This window comes from Macaca thibetana, chromosome 5 (assembly GCF_024542745.1).
Source record: "Macaca thibetana thibetana isolate TM-01 chromosome 5, ASM2454274v1, whole genome shotgun sequence".
NCBI lineage: Eukaryota > Metazoa > Chordata > Mammalia > Primates > Cercopithecidae > Macaca > Macaca thibetana.
The window spans coordinates 113857417-113881128 of record NC_065582.1 but is presented as its reverse complement, the minus strand read 5'-3'; the positions used below and the strand labels follow the sequence as shown (position 1 = coordinate 113881128).

The window sequence follows — 23712 nt, the reverse complement described above, 5'->3', positions numbered from 1 at the left end:
CATGGAGTAAGACTAAAGAATACAAAATACCAGGAGCTTAAGTAGACTTTGACTGTAAATTGAAAAAAGTAGACTGATGTGTTCTATGGAACCAAAGTATCTTATGTGTCTATAGTTTGTACTCTCATTTAAATTCACTGTATCTATAAAAGAAATTCAATGGGTGGCAGGAAAACTAGAGAGGCTGTTACACTACCCACATAGAGAAGGGTTATTAGAACAGAGCCAACATCTCAACTTTTGCTTTAAAAAATATGTGTGTACTATACTCAAGATATTGTATGACTTCTGTGGAATTATTTATTTGAATTATAAATATAAATCCAATTTGTCTTCCTGAAGCTATTATACAAATAAGTCTTCAAGATAAACAGCACACTTACAAGTCTGGTGTCTGGTATTCTGTTAGAAACACGAATCTTAAGTCTACAAAGATTCCTTCAACTCACATGCTAGAAAGTTAGAACGTTCCTGCTACACAAATCTCCCAAAGTTCACGTGAAGATGTTATGCTCAGAAACTCACTCTCCTTGGGGCACAATAGCATCTGAAGCAGCCAGTTTCCTTATGTCAAGGAAGGTAGTATCTATGCCCTGGCATTCTTCACTCACTTGTCTAAATTGAATACATAGGCTACAAAACCAAGTCAAAGTACTCCTCGAAGGTTCTTTTCCTCAGATATTTGAAGATAGTTTTCACATTCTAAATGTCTCTTTTTTTCTCCAGACCTTTAAGAGAAAGGATTCTTTCAAATTAGCTATGAAAAATACACCAGCATGTTGTGGCATTAACCATAAGTTGAAGGCAACCCTCCAAGTTTCCTTCCCAATACCGTTTGAGGCCACAGTTTAAAACTCTGTTGTATGCAATTTTAAGATGTCGCAAAGTTAATTTTGGCTCTGAGACAGGAATCTATAATAAGGTCAATATATCTTGTTCTTTCCATCCTTCTTCAGAGAAATTTCATGTTTATCTTTTAAAAACTGCATATCTGATTAGGATTTTATTTGAATTGAGGGGGCAATTTTCTATTTTAATTTGTTTTTAAAGTTTTAACTTTTAAATCATACATAATATATAATACTCCTTGTAAGCAATATGAGTTATTGCCATATAAAAATCATCCTTATATTTGATTTATATCCAGATATTTTTACAATGCAAGTACTTTCATTCTGCTTCCCTAGTGGGCAAGCATGAAATATAAAATTAGTATTTCATAACCTATTATAGTGATCAAAATATTTATCCCATGTCCACGTCTCTTAAATATCAAAAGCCATCAGAACATCACTGTTCCAGAATGTTGGTTGTGGGCAGATATGAGGCTAGAGGTAAGCAAAAGAAAAATAATGAGTTTTTAAAAGGTAAAGTATTTGTGATGATAATACGAGAGTTTTCATATTATCTGTGGAACATATAATTGGTATAAATATCAATAAATATCAGAATTCAATGATAGATAACTTTCAGAGATCAATACTGATTTATATATATTTTTAAAGTTATGTAAGTACTGTTTCTAACCAACTTCAGCTGTTTCTATTTTCTTGTTCTTCTTACATGAGCAGCTTTGTAATTCAGTCAATTATTCAGCTTATTCCTCCAAACAGCTATTAATCATAACAGTGAGCTGGGACTCTAAACAAACAATGGGCTAATTCTATAATGAAAGAAATGCTAAAAACAAAATACAACCTGGGCATATTTATCAGAGTTACAAGTGCTTTATTTTCATAAACTAACAATTTTTCTTACAAGTCATTTATTTTTGTGTTTTAGGGTTATATTTCACCATGTCTTTATTAGCAACCATGAGCTTTATAGAGTTTGAAATGTACACTAACATAGCTATGACTCTAACCTACATACTACACTTTTTCACCGTGGTAGTATCTCTTGGAAAGAGAATACTTATCCTCCTGAACATACCTGCCTAATCCTTTGTACAAATTATCCTTCCTAGTAGGAAATCTTTTCTCCTACTGCTTAGGCTTTCCAAATCTCACCACTTTCTAATATCACTCTTTCCATAATTTTACCAAACAGTTCTCTCTCTATAAAATCATCATCAAATTTCATAATATTTTCCTTCCATTCTTTACTAAAACATACTCAAAATCTTGTTGCTTTTTATTTCCAAGATTTAAACAAACACGGTATTGCTGTCTTCCCTAATTGAAGATTTTAAAAATTTACTTATTTTGTTTTATTATATTCTAGCTCAATCTCAATATGTTACTTTGGTTGGTTTACAATTTAAATCATAGATCTACAAAATAAGGCAAATGCTCAGTAGGTTATAAAAATGCCTATGGAAGAACCTCCACAAGATGGCTAAGAAATTTTGGGTTGAGTTTCTCATCAAAAGCCACTTAAAATATAGTATTGCATCATTACATTCACAGCTCTGAGTCTATTTTTTCATCTGAAAATTACCAGTCCTACTACCTATGACTCATTGGATTGTTATGAGTATTCACTGAGCTATTATGTGCAAAACTCTTTAGCTAACAGGAAAGTATTGTGTAAATGCTGGAAATTATATTGAAAAAGTTACAATAGCAAATGGTTCATTGCTACCAAAATGTCTACTCCAACTTCACTGCAACATATATAATAAAAGGGAAAGAAAGAGAAGAGTTGGGGGCAAAGAAGAGACCACTGTTTTTATTTCCTTTTCTGTAAATAAAGGCACATTTTCAATCCTGCTTCCTGATGCATACCTGAAAGGCTCTCTCCCACAGTACCTTCATTTTAGCCATAAAAAGATTATGCCTTTCTGGATTTCTCCCTAAGGTCTATATGATAGCTGCATAATTTCTTTATAGGCTGGGTAGTAATCTCTAACAATAGTCATAAAAGATCCAATTCAAGCACCTGAGTAAAGATGCCATCAGGTAGAAATTGCAACACGAAAGTTCTAACACAGAGGGGTAAATCTGTTTCAAGTCCGGATCTTATAAGAAAATAGCTGAGCTAAGTAGTAACAAATTGTCCTCTTGTGTATAATGAAACAGATTTTATGGTGTACCTGAATGTTATTTAACTCAACAGGTTCCTTCTGCAGACTACCTTGTTTCATAAAGTACTGGTATGCCTGATGTGGCAAGAAATTACACTTCAGACTACATTCCTCATTAATTTTCTCCAAAACATAGCTTGTTACAATAAAAGAAAACAAATAAGTAAGATAAACTTTTGTAGTCATTCAAATAAGAAAAGAAGTAATCAAATAATCTCTCTTTGCTAACAATATGATTCTATGTCTAGAAAACCGTAAAGACAGCAGAAAGCTCCTAGACCTGATAAACAACTTCAGTAAAGTTTCAGGGTATAAAATCAGCATACAAAAATCAGCAGCTTTTTCTGTCATCCAGGCTGTAGAATGCAGTGGCGTGATCTCGAGAGGCTCACCACAACCTCTGCTTCCTGGGTTCAAGTGATTCTCCTACTGCAACCTCCAGAGTAGCTTAGATAACAGGCACCCGCCACCATGTCCAGCTAATTTTTTTGTATTTTTAGTAGAGAGAGGGTTTTGCCAACTTACCAAGGGTGGTCTTGAACTGCCGACTTCTGTTGATCAGCCCACCTAGCCCTCCCACAGTGCTGGGATTACAGGCATGAGCTACCTTTATACACCAATAACATTCAAGCTAAGAGCCAAATCAAGAACATAATCACATTTACAATACTCATCAAGAAAACAAAACATCTAGGAATACATCTAATCAGGGAGGTAAAAGATCTCTACAAGGAGAACTACAAAACACTGCTCAAAGAAATCAGAGATAACACAAGCAAATGGAAAAACCTTCCCTGCACGTGGATTAGAAGAATTAATATTGCTAGAATGGCCATACTGCCCACCCAAAGCACTCTACAGATTGAATGCTATTCCTATAAAACTATCAATGTCAGTTTTTACAAAATTAGAAATGAACTATTGTAAAATTCCTATGGAATCAAAAAAGAGCCCCAGTAGCCAAAGCAATCCTCAGCAAAAAGTACAAAGCTGGAGGCATCACATTGCCAAATGTCAAACTACCTTATAAGGCTACAATGACAGAAACAGTGTGATACTAATACAAAACAGACAAATAGAAAAATGGAACAGAATAGAGAAGCCAGAAATAAAACTACACACCTACAACCATCTGATCTTCAACAAGGTTGACAAAAATACACAATGGGGAAATGAATCCCTATTTAATAAAGGGTGTTAGGGTAACTGGCTAGCCATGTATGCAAAATAATGAAATAAGGCCCTTACTTTTCAGCATACGCAAAAATTAAATCAAGATGTATTAAAATTTTAAATGTAAGACCCTAAACTATAAAAATCCTAAAAGCAAACCTAGAAAGTATCATTCTGACATCAGCCTTAAGAAAGAATTTATGACTGTCCTCAAAAACAATTGCAACAAAACCAAAAATTGACAAGCGGGACCTAATAAAATTAAAGAACTTTCACACAGCAAAAGAAACTATCAACAGAGTAAACAGACAACCCACAGAATGGGAGAAAATATTTGCAAACTATGCATCTGATGAACGTCTAATATTACAGAGAGCTTAAATGATTCAACAAGCAAAAAACAAATAACCCCATTAAAAAGCAGGCAAAGGACATGAACAAACACTTCTCAAAAGAAGACATATAAGCGGCCAACAAACACACACACAAAAAAACACTCAATATCACTAATCATCAGAGAAATGCACATCAAAACCTCAATGAGATACCATCTCACACCAGTCAAAATGGACATTATTAAAAAGACAAAAAATAACAGATGCTGGAGAGGCTGTGGAGTAAAAGGGATGCTTACATACTGTTGGTGGAAATGCTAATTAGTTCAGCTGCTGTGGAAAGCAGGTTGGAGATTTCTCGAAGAACTAAAACCAGAACTATTGTTCTACTCAGTATTCCCATTATTGGGTATATACTCAAAGGAAAATAAATTATTCTACCAAAAAGACATATGCATTTGTATATACATTGCAGCACTATTTATAATTCCAAAGACATGGAATCAACCCAAGTACCCATCAATGGTAGACTGGATAAATACAATTATATATATCTCTCTATATATATATAGGTATATATAGATATATGTATGTATATATACACACACACCATGGAATACTATGCAGCCATAAAAAATAGTGAAATCATGTCCTTTTCAGCAACATGGATGCCAATGGAGGCCATCACCCTAAGTGAATTAACACAGGAACAGAAAACCAAAGATTGCATATGTTGACTTATAAGTGGAAGCTAAACATTGAAACTTATGGACATTAAGATGTGATATGACCCAGGTGCAGTGGCTCACACCTGTAATCCCAGAACTTTGGGAGGCCGAGGCGGGTGGATCACCCAAGGTCAAGAGTTCAAGACCAGCCTGGCCAACATAGTGAGACCCTGTCTCTACTAAAAATACAAAAATTAGCTGGGCATGGTGGCGGGTGCCTATAATCCTAGCTACTCAGGAGGCTGAGGCAGGAGAATCGCTTGAACCCGGGAGGCGGAGGTTGCGGTGAGCCGAGATGGTGCCATTGCACTCCAGCCTGAGCAACAAGAGCAAAACTCTGTCTCAAGAAAAAAAAAAAAAAAAAAAAAAAAAAAAAAAGATGTGATATGGTTTGGCTCTGTGTCCTCACCCAAATCTCATCTTGAATTGTACTCCCGTAATTCCCATGGGTTGTGGGATGGACCCAGTGGGATAGTTTGAATCATGGGGACGGTTTCCTCCATACTGTTCTCATAGTAGTGAATAAGTTTCATGAGATCTGATGTTTTATCAGGGGTTTCCACTTTTGCATCTTCCTCATTTTTCTCTTGCTACTGCCATGTAAGACGTGCCTTTGCCTCCCACCATGATTCTGAGGCCTCCTGAGTCATCTGAAACTGTAAGTTCAGTTAAACCTCTCTTTCTTCCCAATCTCAGGAATGTCTTTATCAGCAGCATGAAAACGGACTAATACAAGATGAGAACGATAAACACTGGGAACTAAGAGAGAGAGTTAGGCAAGGTCGGAAAACTACCTATTGGGTAGTATGCTCAATACCCTGGGTGACAGGATCATTTGCCTCAGAGTCATGCAATATACTCCTGTACCAAACCTGTACATTTACCCCCTGACTCTAATACAACAATTGAAATTATAAAAATAAATAACAGATGACATGAGGAAAAAAGATCCAGATATGATTAGATATGTAGGTTAAAAAATTTTAAAAAACCTCTGTATTTATAAAAGAATGAATAGTCTGCTTTTACACATTAGAGTCATCATCAGAACACTAAGCTACTATGTTACAAAAGTTTTATAAAACACGCTGAGAATAGTGAAAGAGTCAAACACGTGACTGTGAATAAAGCTAAAGGGAAAAATTTCATTTTGTTAAAGAACAAAAGAACCAGCTTTTTAAGATTGCTTTTTAATAGGTTTTCATAGCTTGCATTTTATGTATCCTATCAATAAAGGGAAAAATAGTGACTTTCATTATAATTGTTGCCTAAATTGTAATACTGTGATGTAAATACCTTAAACACTTCTGAAAATGAGTAAGCACAGATTTCTGTTAGTGATATAAATTTATTAGAGATTTAGCTTCTGACAAAAAGGATGATTTTTTTCATTCCGGTGAAATAAAATCTGTATTATGTACCTTAAGATGAGTGATAACTAATAGTAAGATTTTCCAAACACCTGCCTCCTTGTAAACATAATGCAAACACATTTAAATTCATGGTAACAAAAAACCTTTAGAATTTATTATTTGGATAACATTGACTTTGTTTTTCCCTCCACTCCCCTCCTCAAGAATATCAATTTTTTAATTGTATGGCAACTATACTTTCAGAATGCTGTAAAGTAAATCCCTTCTTTAAAAATCTTTACAACTATAGTAATGAGGCACTCTTGCTTAATCATACTGCCAATTATAACTAATGTGTGGGCAAAATGAGCAAAAATGATCCATATATTGACAGAGGTTTGTTTTGCTAGTGAGTTCTAGCTCCTTCTCCTAAGTAAATAGTAACTGGCATTTCTGAAGACATCTGAGAAGAATGAGAACTGTTTTGCTTTTTTATGGTAGTTAAGATATTTTTCCCACCCATCCGCCTTTCTCAACACATACACACAAAATCAATCTCTTTTAAAGTCCTTCCCACAACCCGTGGGAATTATGGAAGTGCAATTCAAGATGAGATTTGGGTGGGGCCACAGAGCCAAACCATTTCACATCTTAATGTTCGTAAGTTTCAATGAATGCCTAAATTCTGTTTAACAAGACAGCAAATATGTTAACAGGCTCAAATGTCAAAATGATCGATTACGTTATGTTGGTGGTATACATAGAATGTGATTATTATTGGACACCTACTTTTAAAAATCGACATGGTGGTTTTTTATCTGTCTGCAGAGGGACAACATAAAGCCTGCCAACAGCCTGTAACCTCTGATACATCTGTGTTATCACGGCTATTCCAACTATTCAGCTATTGTAACTAATCTAAAAGGCCTCCTTTTAAGTAATTGTGTAGTGTTCCCTGGAGGAAGAGCATCATACCAGCCTGTTGCTTTAAATTTTATGCATTATTTGTCTTCATTATTAAATAATGTGCCCTTAAGGTCTGCATGGTTTCATCAACTTCCCTATCAAAAGTAGGAAAAAAAAGAAGAAAAAGGATCATTGCTAAATTGTCACCACCATTGTTGATTTGTATGGAGAGCTATACTAAAGATTAGTTCTGATCTCATTCAGGTAATATTTATGTTTACTACTCTTGTGATATCTCTAACAGCTTGGAGAGAATCAGTAATGAGTGAAAGCAGACTATTTGTTCTTTTATAAATACAGAGGGTTTGTTTTTGTTTTTTTATTTTTATGTTTTTAACCTACATAACTAACTAATCATTAGGTATTTTCCTCACATCATCTGTTATTCTCCAGTGCAACAACAAAATCAATCTGTTTTAAAGTCATCTGAGTCCAAGAAAAAAGAATGAAATGTTGTAAAATGCTATTTTATGCTTGCATGTTATTTTTATCTTTGCATTTAATCAAAAGAATGATTTCTCTAATTTAGGTCACTGAATTTACCCTTTTTAATTTCACATAAAACTAATGATACCAAAATGAGGGTATATCCGTCACTCACTATTCAATTTTTTCAAACTTAGAAAGAAGAGTGATGACAGGATATTTTATTGGGCTTACAGTCTAATTAAAAGTGACAGAATTGCACTTTGAATAGCTTTTCAACACCCTTTAACATTTTTCTTTGAATGCTGATCTAAGCTTAAGATGTTCATTAGTAACTCATTAAAGACTTAGTTACAGTCCAGTGGCTGAGTCCTAAATATAATGATGGGATGTGTGTACAAATGTGTAGACTCATAATTAGAGAAACTGTCACAATGGGGATTAAGAATATACAATGCAGTCTTTGAAAAAGAACTGTGGAATGTAAGTGACCCCAAGATGGTGTTGTATTTTAAATTTTGCTTACTATTCAGATCATTTGTTTTTTGGTTCTAATTCCTAAAGGTATGTTTTAATGACCCCATTCTCCCAGGATTAAATGTATGAGGCTTTGTATTAGGGCCTTTTTATACATTATTTTATTTAATCCTTACACTATAACAAAGTAGGCCTAATTACTTATTTAACAAATAAACAAACTGTGATTTAAACTCTTGAAGGTCATATATCTTGGAAGTAATGGAACTGGACTTAAACTCTAAGGCTTAAGATCTTTCTACTTCATTTAATAGGACCATACAAGATAGGATTCTAAAGCAGTTTAGATTAGATGATATTGTAAATTTCAGTTTCTGGGCTTCATGTAAGCAATAATTCCTAAATATGCTGACACCATCTTCTGCAGTTCCTGAGAATTACAGGAGCTATTCAGTATCAACATTTATAAATCATTAATTATCCTTGCCATATAAAACACCAGGTTCTCTGCTGATTTCCATTTTTTTCATTAAAAGATGTGATGTGAGTCCAGAGGACACTAATATATAATATGTGGATTTGATAGAGAGATGCAAAGTTACAGAATTAGTCTTGAGATGAACTAAAAGAGGCATTCAGTAATTTGCAGAATATATTAGAGAAAAACAATCTACAGAAATAAAATGAAAGACTCAATATTTATAATATAATTTGAGCAAAGATATAAAAATATAAAAAAGAGGATTTCCAAAATCTCAAAAAAATTCAGACTCAACCAAAAATAGAAATTTTTCTTGGCTACCAAAGTTTAATTATCTTCATCATTTTCTTAGGAAGAATAATTGAAAACTAATAGAACCCAATGAATTGCCTTGCTGTTTTGTATACAATTCACCAGTATACAGGTCTCCTATAAAAATAAAGTTTCAATTATGGACAATTATTAATTTTGGTAGTCATAATAACAATAAAAAAGTGAGGAGAAAATCCACAAGAATGGGAGAAAATATTTGCAAACTATCATCTGACAAGGGTTAATAACTCAACGCGAAAAAAATCAATCTGATTTTAAAATGAGCAAAAGATGTGAATAGACATTTCTCAAAAGAAGATATACAAATGACCAATACGTAAATTAAAAATGCTCAACATCACTAATCATCAGAGAAGTGCAATATATAACTATAATGAAATATCATCTCCCACAGTTAAAATGGCTGTTATCCAAAAAAACAGGCAATAGCAAACGCTGGTGAGGATGTGGAGAAAGGGGAACCTTTGTCTATTGGTGGGAATGTAAATAGTGTAACTACTGTGGAGAACAGCATGAAGGTCCCTCAAAAGACTACAGGAACTACCACATGATCCAGAAATCCCACTGCTGGGTATATGTGGAAAAGAAAGAAAATCAGTATATCGAAGAGATATGTGCACTCCCATTTTAATTGCAACACTATTCACAATGGCCAAGATACAGAATCAACCTAAGTGTCCATCAACGAATGAATGGATAAAGAAAATGTAGTTACATATACACAATGAAATATCATCCAGCCATAACAAAGTGATGAAATTCTTAAGCCAGGTATAGAAAGACAAACATTGCATGTTCTCAGTAATATGTGAGAAATAAAAAAATATTAAACTAATGGAGACGGAGAGTAGAAAGATGGTTACCAGAAGATGGGAAGATTAGTGGAGAGGAGAAAGATGAAGAGAAGATGGTTAGTTGGTACAAAAATACTGTTAGGTAGAAGGCATAAGATCTAGTGTTCAGAAGCAAGATATGGTGACTATAGCCAACAATAATTTATTGTATATTTGAAAATAACTAAAAGAGTAGACTTGTAATATTCCTAACACATATAAATAAAAATAGTTGAGATGATAGATACCCTAATTACCCTGGAGTAACTGATCCTTACAAATTATATACTTGTATCAAATATTATATGCATCCCATAGATATGCACTATTAAATATCCATAATAATTAAATTAAAAAAATCCTGAATGAATGAACTTCTTTGAGGAATCAAATACATGAGTAAAAGGGGGCTGAGTACAGTGGTTCACACCTGTAATCCCAGTACTCTGGGAGGTCAAGGCAGGAGGATTGCTGGAGGTCTACAGTTTGAGACCAGTCTGGGCAACAAAGCAAGACTCCATCTTTACGAAAACATTTTAAAAATTAAGCAGGCATGGTGGTGCATGCCTGTGGTCCTAGCAACTTGGGAGGCTGAAGTGGGAGGATTGCTTGAGCCCAGGAGGTTGAGGTTAGAGTGGACTCTGATCATGCCACTGCACTACAGCCTGGGTGACAGAGTGAGAACCTGTCTTAGAAAAAGGGGGTTGAAGAATTTGAAGTGATGAGGGTAGAAAAATGGTGCACAATTCAACATAAAATACCTGAGAATTTAAGTGGGTAAATCCAGGCAAATGGCCTCCCAGAAAATCTGAAACGTTCCCCACACAAAAAAATGAAAAATGATTGAAGTTAAGAATATCCTAAGTACTCTGATTTGATCATTATACATTGTATGCATGTATCAAAATACCATATGTACCCCCATAAACATGTACAAATGTTTTGTATTAATAAAAAATTACTTTTTACTAATAACAATATTTGAAATTTTTACTTAAAATTAAAATTTTAAAAATAAATAAAAATTTAAAAGCTATTCTTAGAAAAAAGTCTAAAAAACTCTTAAAACTAAATGTCTTCTAATGATATCTTACTGTCTTTTCAAAAAAGATATTTTTATAAAGAATGCTCATAATTTGACAATATAAAGAAAAATAACCCATTTATAAACCCAATTATACTGAGGATTCAAGTAAATAGTAATCCAAAGAATAAGAAAACAATGATTTTATATTGTATATTCAAATATTTTTAAATTTGTTCAACATTAAATATAAAACAACAATCCTATTGCAGTCAGAGTCCACCGCAGAACAAGAAATATAAAAATGTGATAAATTACAAGCACCTCAAATAGTCACAATACATAAAATTTCAATATAGGAAAATGCTATTTTACTCCAAATATGTACATGTCACTCATAGATTATTACTACAATTAAATGCATATGTAACATCTTTTGCAAGTACAAAAGTAAAAAAAAAAAAAAATTATTTTCCAGCTGCCAAACTGCATTTGGGAAAGTTTCTAAACAAATTCTTACACATACAGTAAAGCTATCAGCCATGCATGTTTGTAGCTTACATTGTGATACTAGCGATTGTGTAGTTAGCTTACAAAATACATATTTTAAAACTCAGTAGCCACTGGCTAATGTGGATGGTGTTGGATGTGTTAGCAGTAACCTCATATACCATTACTATGACACGGATTTTTCTGTATAATGTATTTGACCATAAACATAGTTATATTACTGCAGATATTACAAATTACCTAGGCTGGCAAGCGTTATAAACATTTCAAGGATGATTAATTTCTAAAAATAACCAAGTTAAGCAGAGCTTAGAAGTCAACCTGACTCTTTCAGAACTAATAAAACACATCTTCATAGAAAGAATTATATGATAAAATGCTACGTAGTTAAATTTAATTTTGTACTTTTTCAAGTTTCATATCTTATTAGAAGTTACAAAATATACGAGTATTATCTTAAATCATTGACATCAGAACCATAATTGTAAACACGGATTAACAATAAGGTGAAAATTACATAAAAACAAATATGCATCTGATCATTCTTTTATCCCTACTAAGAACTGTTTATTATAAGTCATTTCTTGCACATGATGAAATGTAGGCTAACCAGTAAAGTCCCTGAATATATAAATACAGATGCAACTTTAGCAATAGAATTGCAGAAAAAAAGCATGCATAAGGTGGTTCTAGAAGATTTTTTTTATATTGTATTTTTCTTTTTCTGTGAAGACGCTGTAAAACATACTGCTCGCCGTTATTCCTAGTTTAAGTGCCAACGATCCTGCTTTCTACCTCTTCAACTATGATTCAGTCTTTACAAGTAAGGTTCAAATAAGCTGAGGTGTAGTTGAAATATTTGAGCACCACAATCACCTTCTGAGCTCCCGGTCAGCTGGGGCTTGGGTGTAGTAACCTCCCAGGAACAGATCTCCCAGCCCAAGGTCCCACATTGGACCTTGATGTTTCTTTACTGCCAATCAAAATGAGCCCCAGGTTATTACTGGGTTCTTGCTCTCCAATTTCCTTATTTTTTCCTTGCTCCCAACCACATCAATAGAAAAACAACAAAAAGAATCCTTTATCTTCATGCAACACTACAGTAGTGCACAGCAAAGAACTGGCCATCTGCTTCAGCTGCTCCTCTTTACTTCTGCCAGGTCTCATTGCATTATAGATAAGGATTTTATGGCTCTACAGGAAGGGAACACAGTCATGGAAAACAGAAAAAGAGAAATACAGAAGTACACAGAGACACGGAATATGGACAGATAAACATAGAAGCAGGGACATCTCCCAATTTAAATTGTACATATTTATACGATATTGAGGTACTTGTTTTGTTTTCCTATATAAAACATTGACCGGACTATTTAGAGCAAATGGGGATTATTCAATTAACATAAACATTATCAGAATTATTTAGCTTAGTTTTTAATTTTGTCCATGTAGAGATTATGCAAAAATATAACCCTAGCAATTATATATAACCAATTAAAATAGTAATTTAAACATTCCTACATAGTGAGAATAATTTTGTTTAGATATTAGTAATATTGATAATAATTTTGTTTAGATACTAGTATTTAGAAATGTTTGGCAAAACATAAATATTGAGGGTTGAATAGAAAAAGATTTATTTCCATTCTCAGGGTTAGAATAACAGTAATTATTTATTTTCCTTACCTTGCTCAGGGATTTACCTCTATTTCAAGGTAAGAAAGGAGTAGGGAAAAAAATGAAAGGTTTATCAAATGCCAAAGCACCATGTTAGAAGTTATACATATATAATTACATCCATTTCTTAAAATAGCTCTGCAAGGAATACATGTTCATTTTTACAGATGAAAATTATATTAAGCTACACATTTTTAGGTTACTGTAAGCTCGCTGAGGGAAGAAATACAAGTCTTTTGTTCACTATCCTGTCTTTAGCATCTAGCAGTTTTCTGGCTTGTAGTGGGTAAATTAATTATATTTATTAACCAGTTGACAGATAAAGAGGATTACAGAGCCAGTAGGTGGCAGAGCTGGAATTTCATCTCTGGTCTGTCAGGCTTCAGAACCACAGTCTGTCTGTCCCAAGAACATGGAAGAGGCAGATGGTCAATGTTTCTGCCTCACCTGCTCCCAAGTGACCAGGAGGGTTGAGACGAGATTCTATGTAAAGAGGAACGGCCTTGATAGGAATTGGATATCTACTGCCAACAAGAGCAGAGCTCAAAAGCCAAGTCCTTGATTTTAAATTCCCTCTGTGTCACTTAATAGCTGTGTGACCTCAATTTACTTTATCACTGTGTACCTCAATGTCTTTATCTGTAAAGATGGTGATGATAATAATAATAACAAATAATAAAAAAACCTATGCAATTATAGTGAATATTAAGTGAACTAAAACATCTAAAGTTTATGGCCATAAAATCAGTAGTCATCATTACCATTTTCTCTGAAGAAAGGGATAGCAATTCAGATCATTACTCAGAAGAATTAATTCCCAATGATCAAGAGGGCAAAATATCTGGACATCTTAGCAGTAGCAAGGAGACATCAGCAGAGGATATGTTGGAAACAAAAGTACTTCTATAACTATGACATACATTTTAACTCAGTCATCTAAGGTTTCAAGTTATGAAGTATTCTCTTAAGCCAGGATTGATGGGGACTCTAAAAATTCCTATCCTATTATATTTCAGCACTTGATCAAAGGTGTATTTTTCTATTTATGAGCAAGTTAGGTTCCAAAAGGCTGCTTATAAAGCCCTTCATTCACAAGTCAGAAGTGGTATCACAAAGGCAAAAGAAAAAGCCTTCTTAAAGAAGGAAGACAAAACCGACTTGTATTTTCTCAGGTGCAAAGTTTTAAAATAAAGGATAAAGTTTATCAGAAAAAAGATTCTCTATTGTTTTGTCCTCTATAGTTCAAAACTCAAGATAATATTGAATAGTCCACATAAAATGGAAATGATTTTTTTTTGGCCCAGAGTATTTTACATATCAGATCAGTCTTTTATGTGTCCTATCATTATACTAGGGGTTGATTTAATACTTCTAAAAGTTACTTGGAGGTATTCTCTCTCTCTCTCTCTCTCTCTCTCCCTCTCTGTGTGTGTGTGTGTGTGTGTGTGTGTTTTCAATGCAGATTATCAGTCCCCAAACCAAGACCTAAGACCCAAGGCTCAGCCACATTTAGGGGTCCACTGAAATACATAGTATGTGTCAGTTTTAGGGACCAGGCATTTTAGTTCTGAAAAAGGAATCTTCCTTGCAACGTCTGTTTCTGCTATTTTTAACCTAATTTTCTCTAACAAGGGTAATTTTAGTTTGATCTTTTAAATATGAATTGTGTGTGTGTAAATATATATGTAGATATTTTTCTTTTTTCCTTAGTATCAACATTAAATAAATCAGCTCTTATGGCTAGCTAATTCCTGGTTGTTACAATTTACTGGAACAAAAATTAACTGGAGGGATAGATTGTATGATGAAGGAAATTTACATGTTCAAGCACTAAATATTTTCTGTGCACTGTGCTGTATTATTTACATATGCTATTTATTTTATTCTCAAAATAACATTATAAGGGAGGTATTTTTATAACATAAAAAGTCTAATTTAAATCACCTTTACATATATTGATACTTAGAAAAGCATTGTTTCAAGTAACGTAATTATATTTATTTTCCCACATCACAAAATGTTATATGTGCCCATGCAGAGAACGTGAATGTATCCGTATATGAATTAAGAAAATATTTTGATATTTTAGACAAGTTTGCTTAAAACAAGATGGTTGAATAAGTAGGATACTCCCATTTTACAAACATCTCTACCTTATAATAGAGTGGATTATCAGAACTAAATATGTTGCATCCAGGGAACTTTAGAGGAAAACTTCAAAAGAAGTTATTTTACCCAGTATTTAGAATGACAGCAAAATGCAATTCATGTTAAAACTTAAGAACACAGGCCAGATTCAGAATTGCATCACTGATGAACTACAATGAGTTTCTGTAGTCAATTAAAAACCAAAAGTGAGCTAAAGAGGCTAAAAATTCATTTCAGCTGCTTGCTACACTATAATATTCTGAGACCTCCTAAGCAGTGGCAAATACAGCTGTGTCCTTTTTTCTTTGCTATAATTATCATCAACATATGAGAGAGCGACTATATTACAACATTTTCATCTTAGGGAAAAAAATCAATGATAATTAGCCAAAAACATTAAATTGTGTAAGAGGAACTTACATATAGACTTTAATTTACCAGGTTTGAGAGAGATTCAGTGAATATTACACTAAGTTGTACAGAATATAAATGTCTCGCTTATATATTAATTAATGTGATATATTTTATAAAATTTGCAAAGGTACGTCATTTCTAATCTATCATATTTGTTATAATTACAAAGATGTCTAAATGAACATTAAGTATACTTGTCTATTAATTATATTAGCATGTTTCCATAAAATCATCTTTCTTTAAAAAGTGAAAATAGACATTAATATTATTATTATTTATTTATTTATTTATTTATTTTGACGGAGTCTCGCTCTGTCGCCCAGGCTGGAGTGCAGTGGCACGATCTCGGCTCACTGCAAGCTTCCCATCTCTGGTTTACTCCATTCTCCTGCCTCAGCCTCCCGAGTAGCTGGGACTACAGGCGCCCGCCACCGCACTTGGCTACTTTTTTTTTGTATTTTTAGTAGAGACGGGGTTTCACCATGTTAGCCAGGATGGTCTCGATATCCTGACCTCGTGATCTGCCCGCCTCGGCCTCCTAAAGTGCTGGGATTACAGACCTGAGCCACCGTGCCTGACCGTTCTTTTGTTTTTTGTTTTTTGTTTTTTGTTTTTTTATTTGTGTTTCTGCATTACAAGGTATAGTACAAAAATAATTTCCCTTTATTGAGAGATTATAGTTTGTGTTCTGTATATTAAAGATTGTGCAGAATAGTAAATACTCAGAGAAAAAATAATTACTTGGTTGTGTAAAGCAGATACTTTTGAATAAGTAGGATTTTACTTTTGGAGTTTTCTTTCAAATGCCCAAATTTACTACATTAAAAATGTTTTTTTAAGTATGAAACTATGCAAGCCAAAAAAATCACAATAAATGAGATAATTAATAATTCAGCTGATTTTCCAAAAGTGTGGTAAAGTCTAAAAATAAAATGCAAGTGTTCTTTTTAAAAAGCCTTTTGGTTTTAAATACATTTCAATAGGCACTTTAAGAAATGCAACTGAAAACTCATAACTATTTCAGCTTAAAATACACATTACGGGCTGGGCGTGGTGGCTCACGCCTGTAATCCCAGCACTTTGGGAGGCCAAAGCGGGCAGATCACGAGGTCAGGAGATGGAGACCATCCTGGCTAACACGGTGAAACCCCGTCTCTACTAAAAATACAAAAACAAAATTAGCCAGGTGTGGTGGTGGGCGCCTGTAGTCCCAGCTATTCAGGAGGCTGAGGCAGGAGAATGGTGTGAACCCGGGAGGCGGAGCTTGCAGTGAGCCGAGATTGTGCCACTGCACTCGAGCCTGGGTGGCAGTGTGAGACTCCGATTCAAAAAAAATAAAAAAATAAAAAATAAATAAAAATAAATAAATAAATACACATTATGTTCTTTTATTTTAACTTACTCATACTAACATATGGTAAGGAAAAACTACAAAGTAATCTCAGAGCAAAGATCCTAAGGAACTGTCTAGTATGAATAAGTGAGAAAACGTTAAGCATTACACAAAAATCTGAAAAATCTTACCATGAATTATTGGAGCTAAAAGCATCATGAAAATTAGTAGCTGCGATGGCCACATGGCTGTCCACTCAGGTATGGAGTATTCCTCAAGAATGACTGTTCAAATGTGAAACAAAATACGTATATTTCTAGTTCCTCTTCTGTATTCCGAAACTGATGAATTTTCTTTAAATTAAAAATAAAAAGAATAATTCTTCCGAAACAGAAACACCAATATCCCAAATCTGAAACCTGCAAAAAAGAAAAAAGAAAAAAAAAAAAAAAAAAAGGGAGGGGTTATTGTATAAAATAAGTAAGTAATCCAAAGACATTATTTATACAATGCATATATTACCATCATGTTTATATCCTGGCCTCAGATCTTAGTGAAATAAACAATTCAGTCTCTACTGAACAAATTAACTTAAATATAATGATTTTTATTTTATTTGATTTGATTTTTGAGATGGAGTCTTGCTCTGTTACCCAGGCTGGAGTGCAGTGCCGCGATCTAGGCTCACTGCAAGCTCCGCCTCCCGAGTTCACGCCATTCTCCTGCCTCAGGCTCCTGAGTAGCTGGGACTACAGGCGCCCGCCACCACGCTCGGCTAATATTTTGTATGTTTTTAGTAAAAGACTGGGTTTCACCGTGTTAGCCAGGATGGCCTCTATCTCCTGACCTTGTGATCCGCCCGCCTCGGCCTCCCAAAGTGCTGGGATGACAGGCCCGAGCCACTGCGCCCGGCCTTCTGTGGGGTGTGTGTGTGTGTGTGTGTGTGTGTGTGTGTGTGTGTGTGTGTGTGTGTGAGAGAGAGAGATGGAGTTTCGCTCTTTTTGCCCAGGCTGGAGCGCAATGGCGAGATCTCGGCTCACCATAACCTCAGCCTCCCGGGTTCAAGCGATTCCCCTGCCTCAGCCTCCTGAGTAGCTCCACCCCGGCTAATTTTGTATTTTTAGCAGAGACAGGGTTTCTCCATGTTGGTCAGGCTGGTCTTGAACTCCCAGTCTCAGGTGATCCACCCACTTCGGTCTCCCAAAGTGCTGAGATTACAGGAGTGAGCCACCGCGCCTGACTAAATATACATATATATATATATATATATGGATTTAGGGCTTACTTTGTGTAAGCTTTTACCACAGTATAATTTCACCAACATTAGAACAGTAAAATATTTCATTCATCATTGTTACCATAAATAAGTTTAAAAGAAAAGGTAAATATATGAGTCTTACTTTCATCTCAGGCTGCAATATTCATTCAGAAATTATTCTACATATTAACTACATTACTTTTCTAAACATCTCCGTAAATCTGTGAACATCATGGATTTATGTTTACAAAAGATGCTACTCTTTTTGTTTGAATGTCAAAAGCTTCAGTACTGAAAATCAAGGCAAAGTATTACCTCAATAACAATGTATGATGATTAAAAATAGATTATTATGCCTAAAATTTCATTTTCATTTAAGTTTCATTTATGTTATTCTAAATAGCTTATTTTAAACAGTAAGCATATAGATACAAACTACATTAAAATGCAGTTTTAACATAATTCATTCAACAGAGGTTAATTGAATGCTCACTAAAATACAAAGCAGTGGTCCAGAAACATGGAATAGAATATTGAAGAAAACATGAAACCTATTCCCCAGGATTGTACAATTCAAGATGAGGAATCTTGCTGAGAGGTGTCAAACATTAATAACTTTACGCACTGAAAAAGAAACTTTATTGAACCAAAGTAGTGTAGTTGCCTCCTCTTAAAGTCTTCACAGATTTATCTTAGGAAATCAAAATACTAAGGGAACATGATTCAAATCCTGAAGACACCGTCTTTTACAGTCAGCACCTGTCAAACTGATCAATCAAGAACAAATTGGGCCGGCCTTCCTTCCTTCCTTCCTTCCTTCCTTCCTTCCTTCCTTCCTTCCTTCCTTCCTTCCTTCCTTCCTTCCTTCCTTCCTTCCTTCCTTCCTTCCTTCCTTCCTTCCTTCCTTCCTTCCTTCCTTCCTTCCTTCCTTCCTTCCTTCGTTCCTTCCTTCCTTCCTTCCTTCCTTCCTTCCTTCGTTCCTTCCTTCCTTCCTTCGTTCCTTCCTTCCTTCCTTCCTTCCTTCCTTCCTTCCTTCCTTCCTTCCTTCCCTCCTTCCTTCCTTTTTTCTTTCATTCTTTCTTTCTTTTTTTTTTCTTTGTCCTGGAGATTGATACATATTTTCAATAATTTCGGACTTTTAGAATTAAATTTTAAAATCTTCTGAAAAGGGATATTCAAAATTGTTTACTGAGGAAAGCATTAATATGCTTCATTCTGTCAAAATAAAAACCAAAGTCTTTAACAAAAGGCAAAATTACACAAATTAATCGGATGTTTTGATATTGTTATTTACGGCATGGTAGTTAAGAGCACAGATTCTGGAGCCAGACAACCTGATCTCAACTACTGTTCTACTACGTTGGGCAAGTCATTTAACTACATAGCATCTCAATTTTCCTGTTGACGGTCATTTACTATAGCATCTCCATTTTTCTATCTATGTAATAGGTAGGGTGATATTACTTAATTTATATGGTTCTATGAACATTAAATGAGTTAAAATTTGTAATTTTTAATTACATAAAATACAGAATAATAGCCAAGAACAGTGCTGGCATGTGGTAGGTGCTATAGCATTGGCAATTATTTTGTCCTACTCATCCTTTCAATGTGAATCCATAAGAAGCAAGATCATTTGATAATTAAAAAAATTTTTATTTATTACTATTGTATACATAGGCTCCTACAGTACTAAATATGGACACAATAGATATAAAGAGTTTTCTCTTCAATTTCATTGATATTATGGGAAACAAAGCTCATTCTAGATAATCTCATAACATTTTACCTTTACAAACAGAGAAAGCATTGACAAGAAATTAAATATGTGACTGAGATAAAACAGAGACTAAGTGAAAAGGAATCATGCACAACATTTTCATTTTGTTTTCTCTTACGCAACTCTGACTCACAAGAAAACCTGAAAATCCATTCTCAAATGTCATAAGTGTATAACTCACAAAAGAAATTTCGAAAGCAATTGCTAATTTAAAATTACATTATTTAACATGCACAAAATAACTGACAGCTACTTGAAGAGGGATATTTAAGTTGACAGATAATTGACAGATTCATGAACAAGATCACAATGCTCTATCCTAGCAAACCTCAACATTCTATTTCTGTGTCTTTTTTGCCTTCCTCTGTGACCATGGAGTATACAAGAGTCAAAAGTTGTTATCAGGAGATATATGTATACACACATACACATATAAACGCATACACACAAATAGAAGATAAATATATATATAGCATTTCATTACTAGAAGAAATTATGAGCTGCCATCTAGATGAATTATTTATTCATTCTCTCAAACACATAATACTAAATTTCTACCACAGTAGATTTTACAGAAAATGCAAATCAGTAGAACAGTTTTTCTCACAACCCATACTGTAGTGGGGGAAAAAAAAACCCAAGAACAGGACACAGTAAAGTAAATGAAGTCACAAGATAGAGAAGAATTAATCTTCCTTTAAGTACTTACCACATTTTACACACTGTGCTAGATATTACACAAATTTCCTAATATAATTATTCATACAAATATATAAAGCAGATAACATTGTTCCATGTTTACTGAGAAGGAAAATCAGACATGTTATGTGTCTAGAATTTCAAGCCAAATTGACTTCAACATTAGTGCTCTTTCCTCTATGGCACAAATAAACAAGAAAATAAATGAAAATAATTAGGAACATTAATTGTGCAAAGGAAGGGTACAACATGGGATTTCCAAAGAAGACTTAGGCCTTGCTTAAATGAAACATTATTTGATTGTGAAGAGTGGAGAACCCGGAACAGCATAGATGCAAGAGGCAGGCAGGAAAGCACTCGGAGAAGAGAGGACAAAGAACACACAAAGGGTGGTGCTTTTCAGGACACCACCCTAATTACAGTGCCACATCTGTCGGAGGAGGAGAGAAAATTATTTCCATAGTGAAGGATGAGTATTACTATTGTTAACTTTGGCTTCAATAACAACCAGAATCATTTATTTCATATGATACCTATTTTACAATGTTGAAACAATGGTTGAAAGTTATTTTATAGAAAGAATAAGGAAGTACATACCTATTAGTTATTAATAATGATTTCTTTTAAGGTATTGCAGCAGGACAAAGAGCCATCTCTACTCAGACATTTGACATTTGATTTAGGCATAGGGATTTGTTTTCATAATTATAATGTAATGGAAATGGAATTTATAAGAATAAAAACTACTGTTTGAGGAGGGTCACATGTTCTCCCACTCCAGCCTCACCACTTGCCTCTCTCTTACTCACAACTCCAATACTGTGCTAATTAGGGGACATATATAATAAACTTGCAATAATTATACAATATAAGTTTTAATAGCTACAGAAATATATATTTAATAGCTACAGAAATATATTTCTCATAACCTACAGAAATATGTATCACCACTCTGAATTATAGTAGTTTTTTAAAAGAAAACTTTTTATGATTTTTCCATTGAAATGTTGTCATTAACTTCACCAAACAAATTTCTTTTCTTATAAAAATCTTGGTGGTTATCTGTCTTCAAACAAAACTAAGTTCACTGTTCTTCACAGTATCTAGAATTTAAAAGTGAAGTTGATTAAAATGACCTAATTCACATCATTCATGTTTGGGTTTAGAATTTTAAAGTTGTGTTATTTGATACTAGTTCCACTGAAAGTTAGAAAAGAATATAGTATGGAAAGAAATTCTACAAAAAGCTTAAATAACTAAAGTCTTCCCTCATTAACTACTTGGAAACTTCCTTATTTATTAACTATGCTACTTTTTATTCAAATCTAACACAACTATACTCTAAAAGAAATTGAATTTTTTTTGTTATTCCTTGCAACAAAAGTAAGTCTTCTAAATGGGAGACATTGATTTTACTTTCTGGAAACTTTCATCTTACATTCTAGTGTCATAATTGTTTCCCCAGTTTAATTTTTTAGTATTATTTTCTTTTCAAATCATGCTAAAAATTTATATTTCTATCTTATATTAGCTTCCTTTCTATACATCAAACAGAGGTTAACATTACAGTCTCAAAACTGCTTATCTTGGGAATGTGTTAGCTACTCTTAAATCACATTTCTGTAAGATAATTTACTCTCAAACATTCCCCAAAGTATACTGCATATTATTGTACCTTTCCCATCATAATACCATGGACAAGAAACTATATTTTCTTTATAAATGTTTAAATTTCCCCAACTCTTAACTTTTCACTTGTTATACATTCTAACTACAAATTCTACTTCAATATTGACTTTACAGATTTTTATTAATCCATACCTTATTTTGCGTATTTACTTGTATTTGTCATATACTTTTTGGAGGTCATTATTTTCTGACATGTTTGGCACATACAAAATATAAAAAATGCCATTTGGCATTATTATAATGGTGAATTGGTATATAGCCTAATTTCTAATTGCAATATAGGAGTTTCCCATGTTTTGTTTTGTTTTGTTTTGTTTCCTTGTTCCATAGAGGGAAATCATAGCTATGACCTTACAATTTTAGGAGCGTTCAGAATTATCACTTGGGTGTTGTCTATATTCTTCCAGGGTTAGTATACGGACTTTAAAATTTGAAAAATTTAAAACCATTTTTATTTAAAAATCAAAACAAGCCATCTCCATAAATTACCTTTTTAATGATATAAAATTAATTTACAGCAACATGGTATAAAATTGTATCTAAGGTATAATTTGGCACCTTGATAAAATGGTAAAAATAATATGACATTGACATATGAAGAAAAGAAATAAGGGTAGGCATGGTGTCTCCTGCCTGTAATCCCAACACTTTGAGATACCAGGGTGGGAGGATTGCTTGAGGCCAGGTGTTCAAGATCAGGCTGGTCAACAAAGCAACACCCTGTGTCTACAAAAAAATAGTAAAAAAGAAGTGATACAATTAACTCAGGGGAAAAGAGTAGGACAGGAAGAAGAAAAATTACCTGACTATAACACAGGTTCTTTCCATCACCATCCTAGCAAATGTTAATATATTTGGTATGATCATCATCGGGCAAAAGCAAAATGGGTTTTAAAGGAGTTTGAACTCAGTAAAATATATTATGTTTTGTAAATTTTAGCTATAATTTACAATGTCTGAAACCTACACATATGCTTCTCCTTTAAGGTTTTCTTGTTTTCTTGAAAAATTATATGTATTGTTTCTCAATTTACAGAATGCATGTGAATAT

General features: G+C 33.7%; 1 protein-coding gene across 50 annotated transcripts in view; it reads right to left on the bottom strand.

Annotated features, from left to right (window-relative positions):
• The window catches only part of ADGRL3 (adhesion G protein-coupled receptor L3), an 873550-nt gene that overhangs the window by 563812 nt on the left and 286026 nt on the right, over window positions 1–23712 (bottom strand). For all 50 annotated transcript variants that reach the window (XM_050789802.1, XM_050789801.1, XM_050789811.1 and 47 more), the window contains exon 3: window positions 17427–17654. In XM_050789802.1, the coding sequence (XP_050645759.1) occupies window positions 17427–17481 (55 nt within the window). In that variant the 5' untranslated portion in view covers window positions 17482–17654. The remainder of the gene's footprint in view (window positions 1–17426; window positions 17655–23712) is intronic.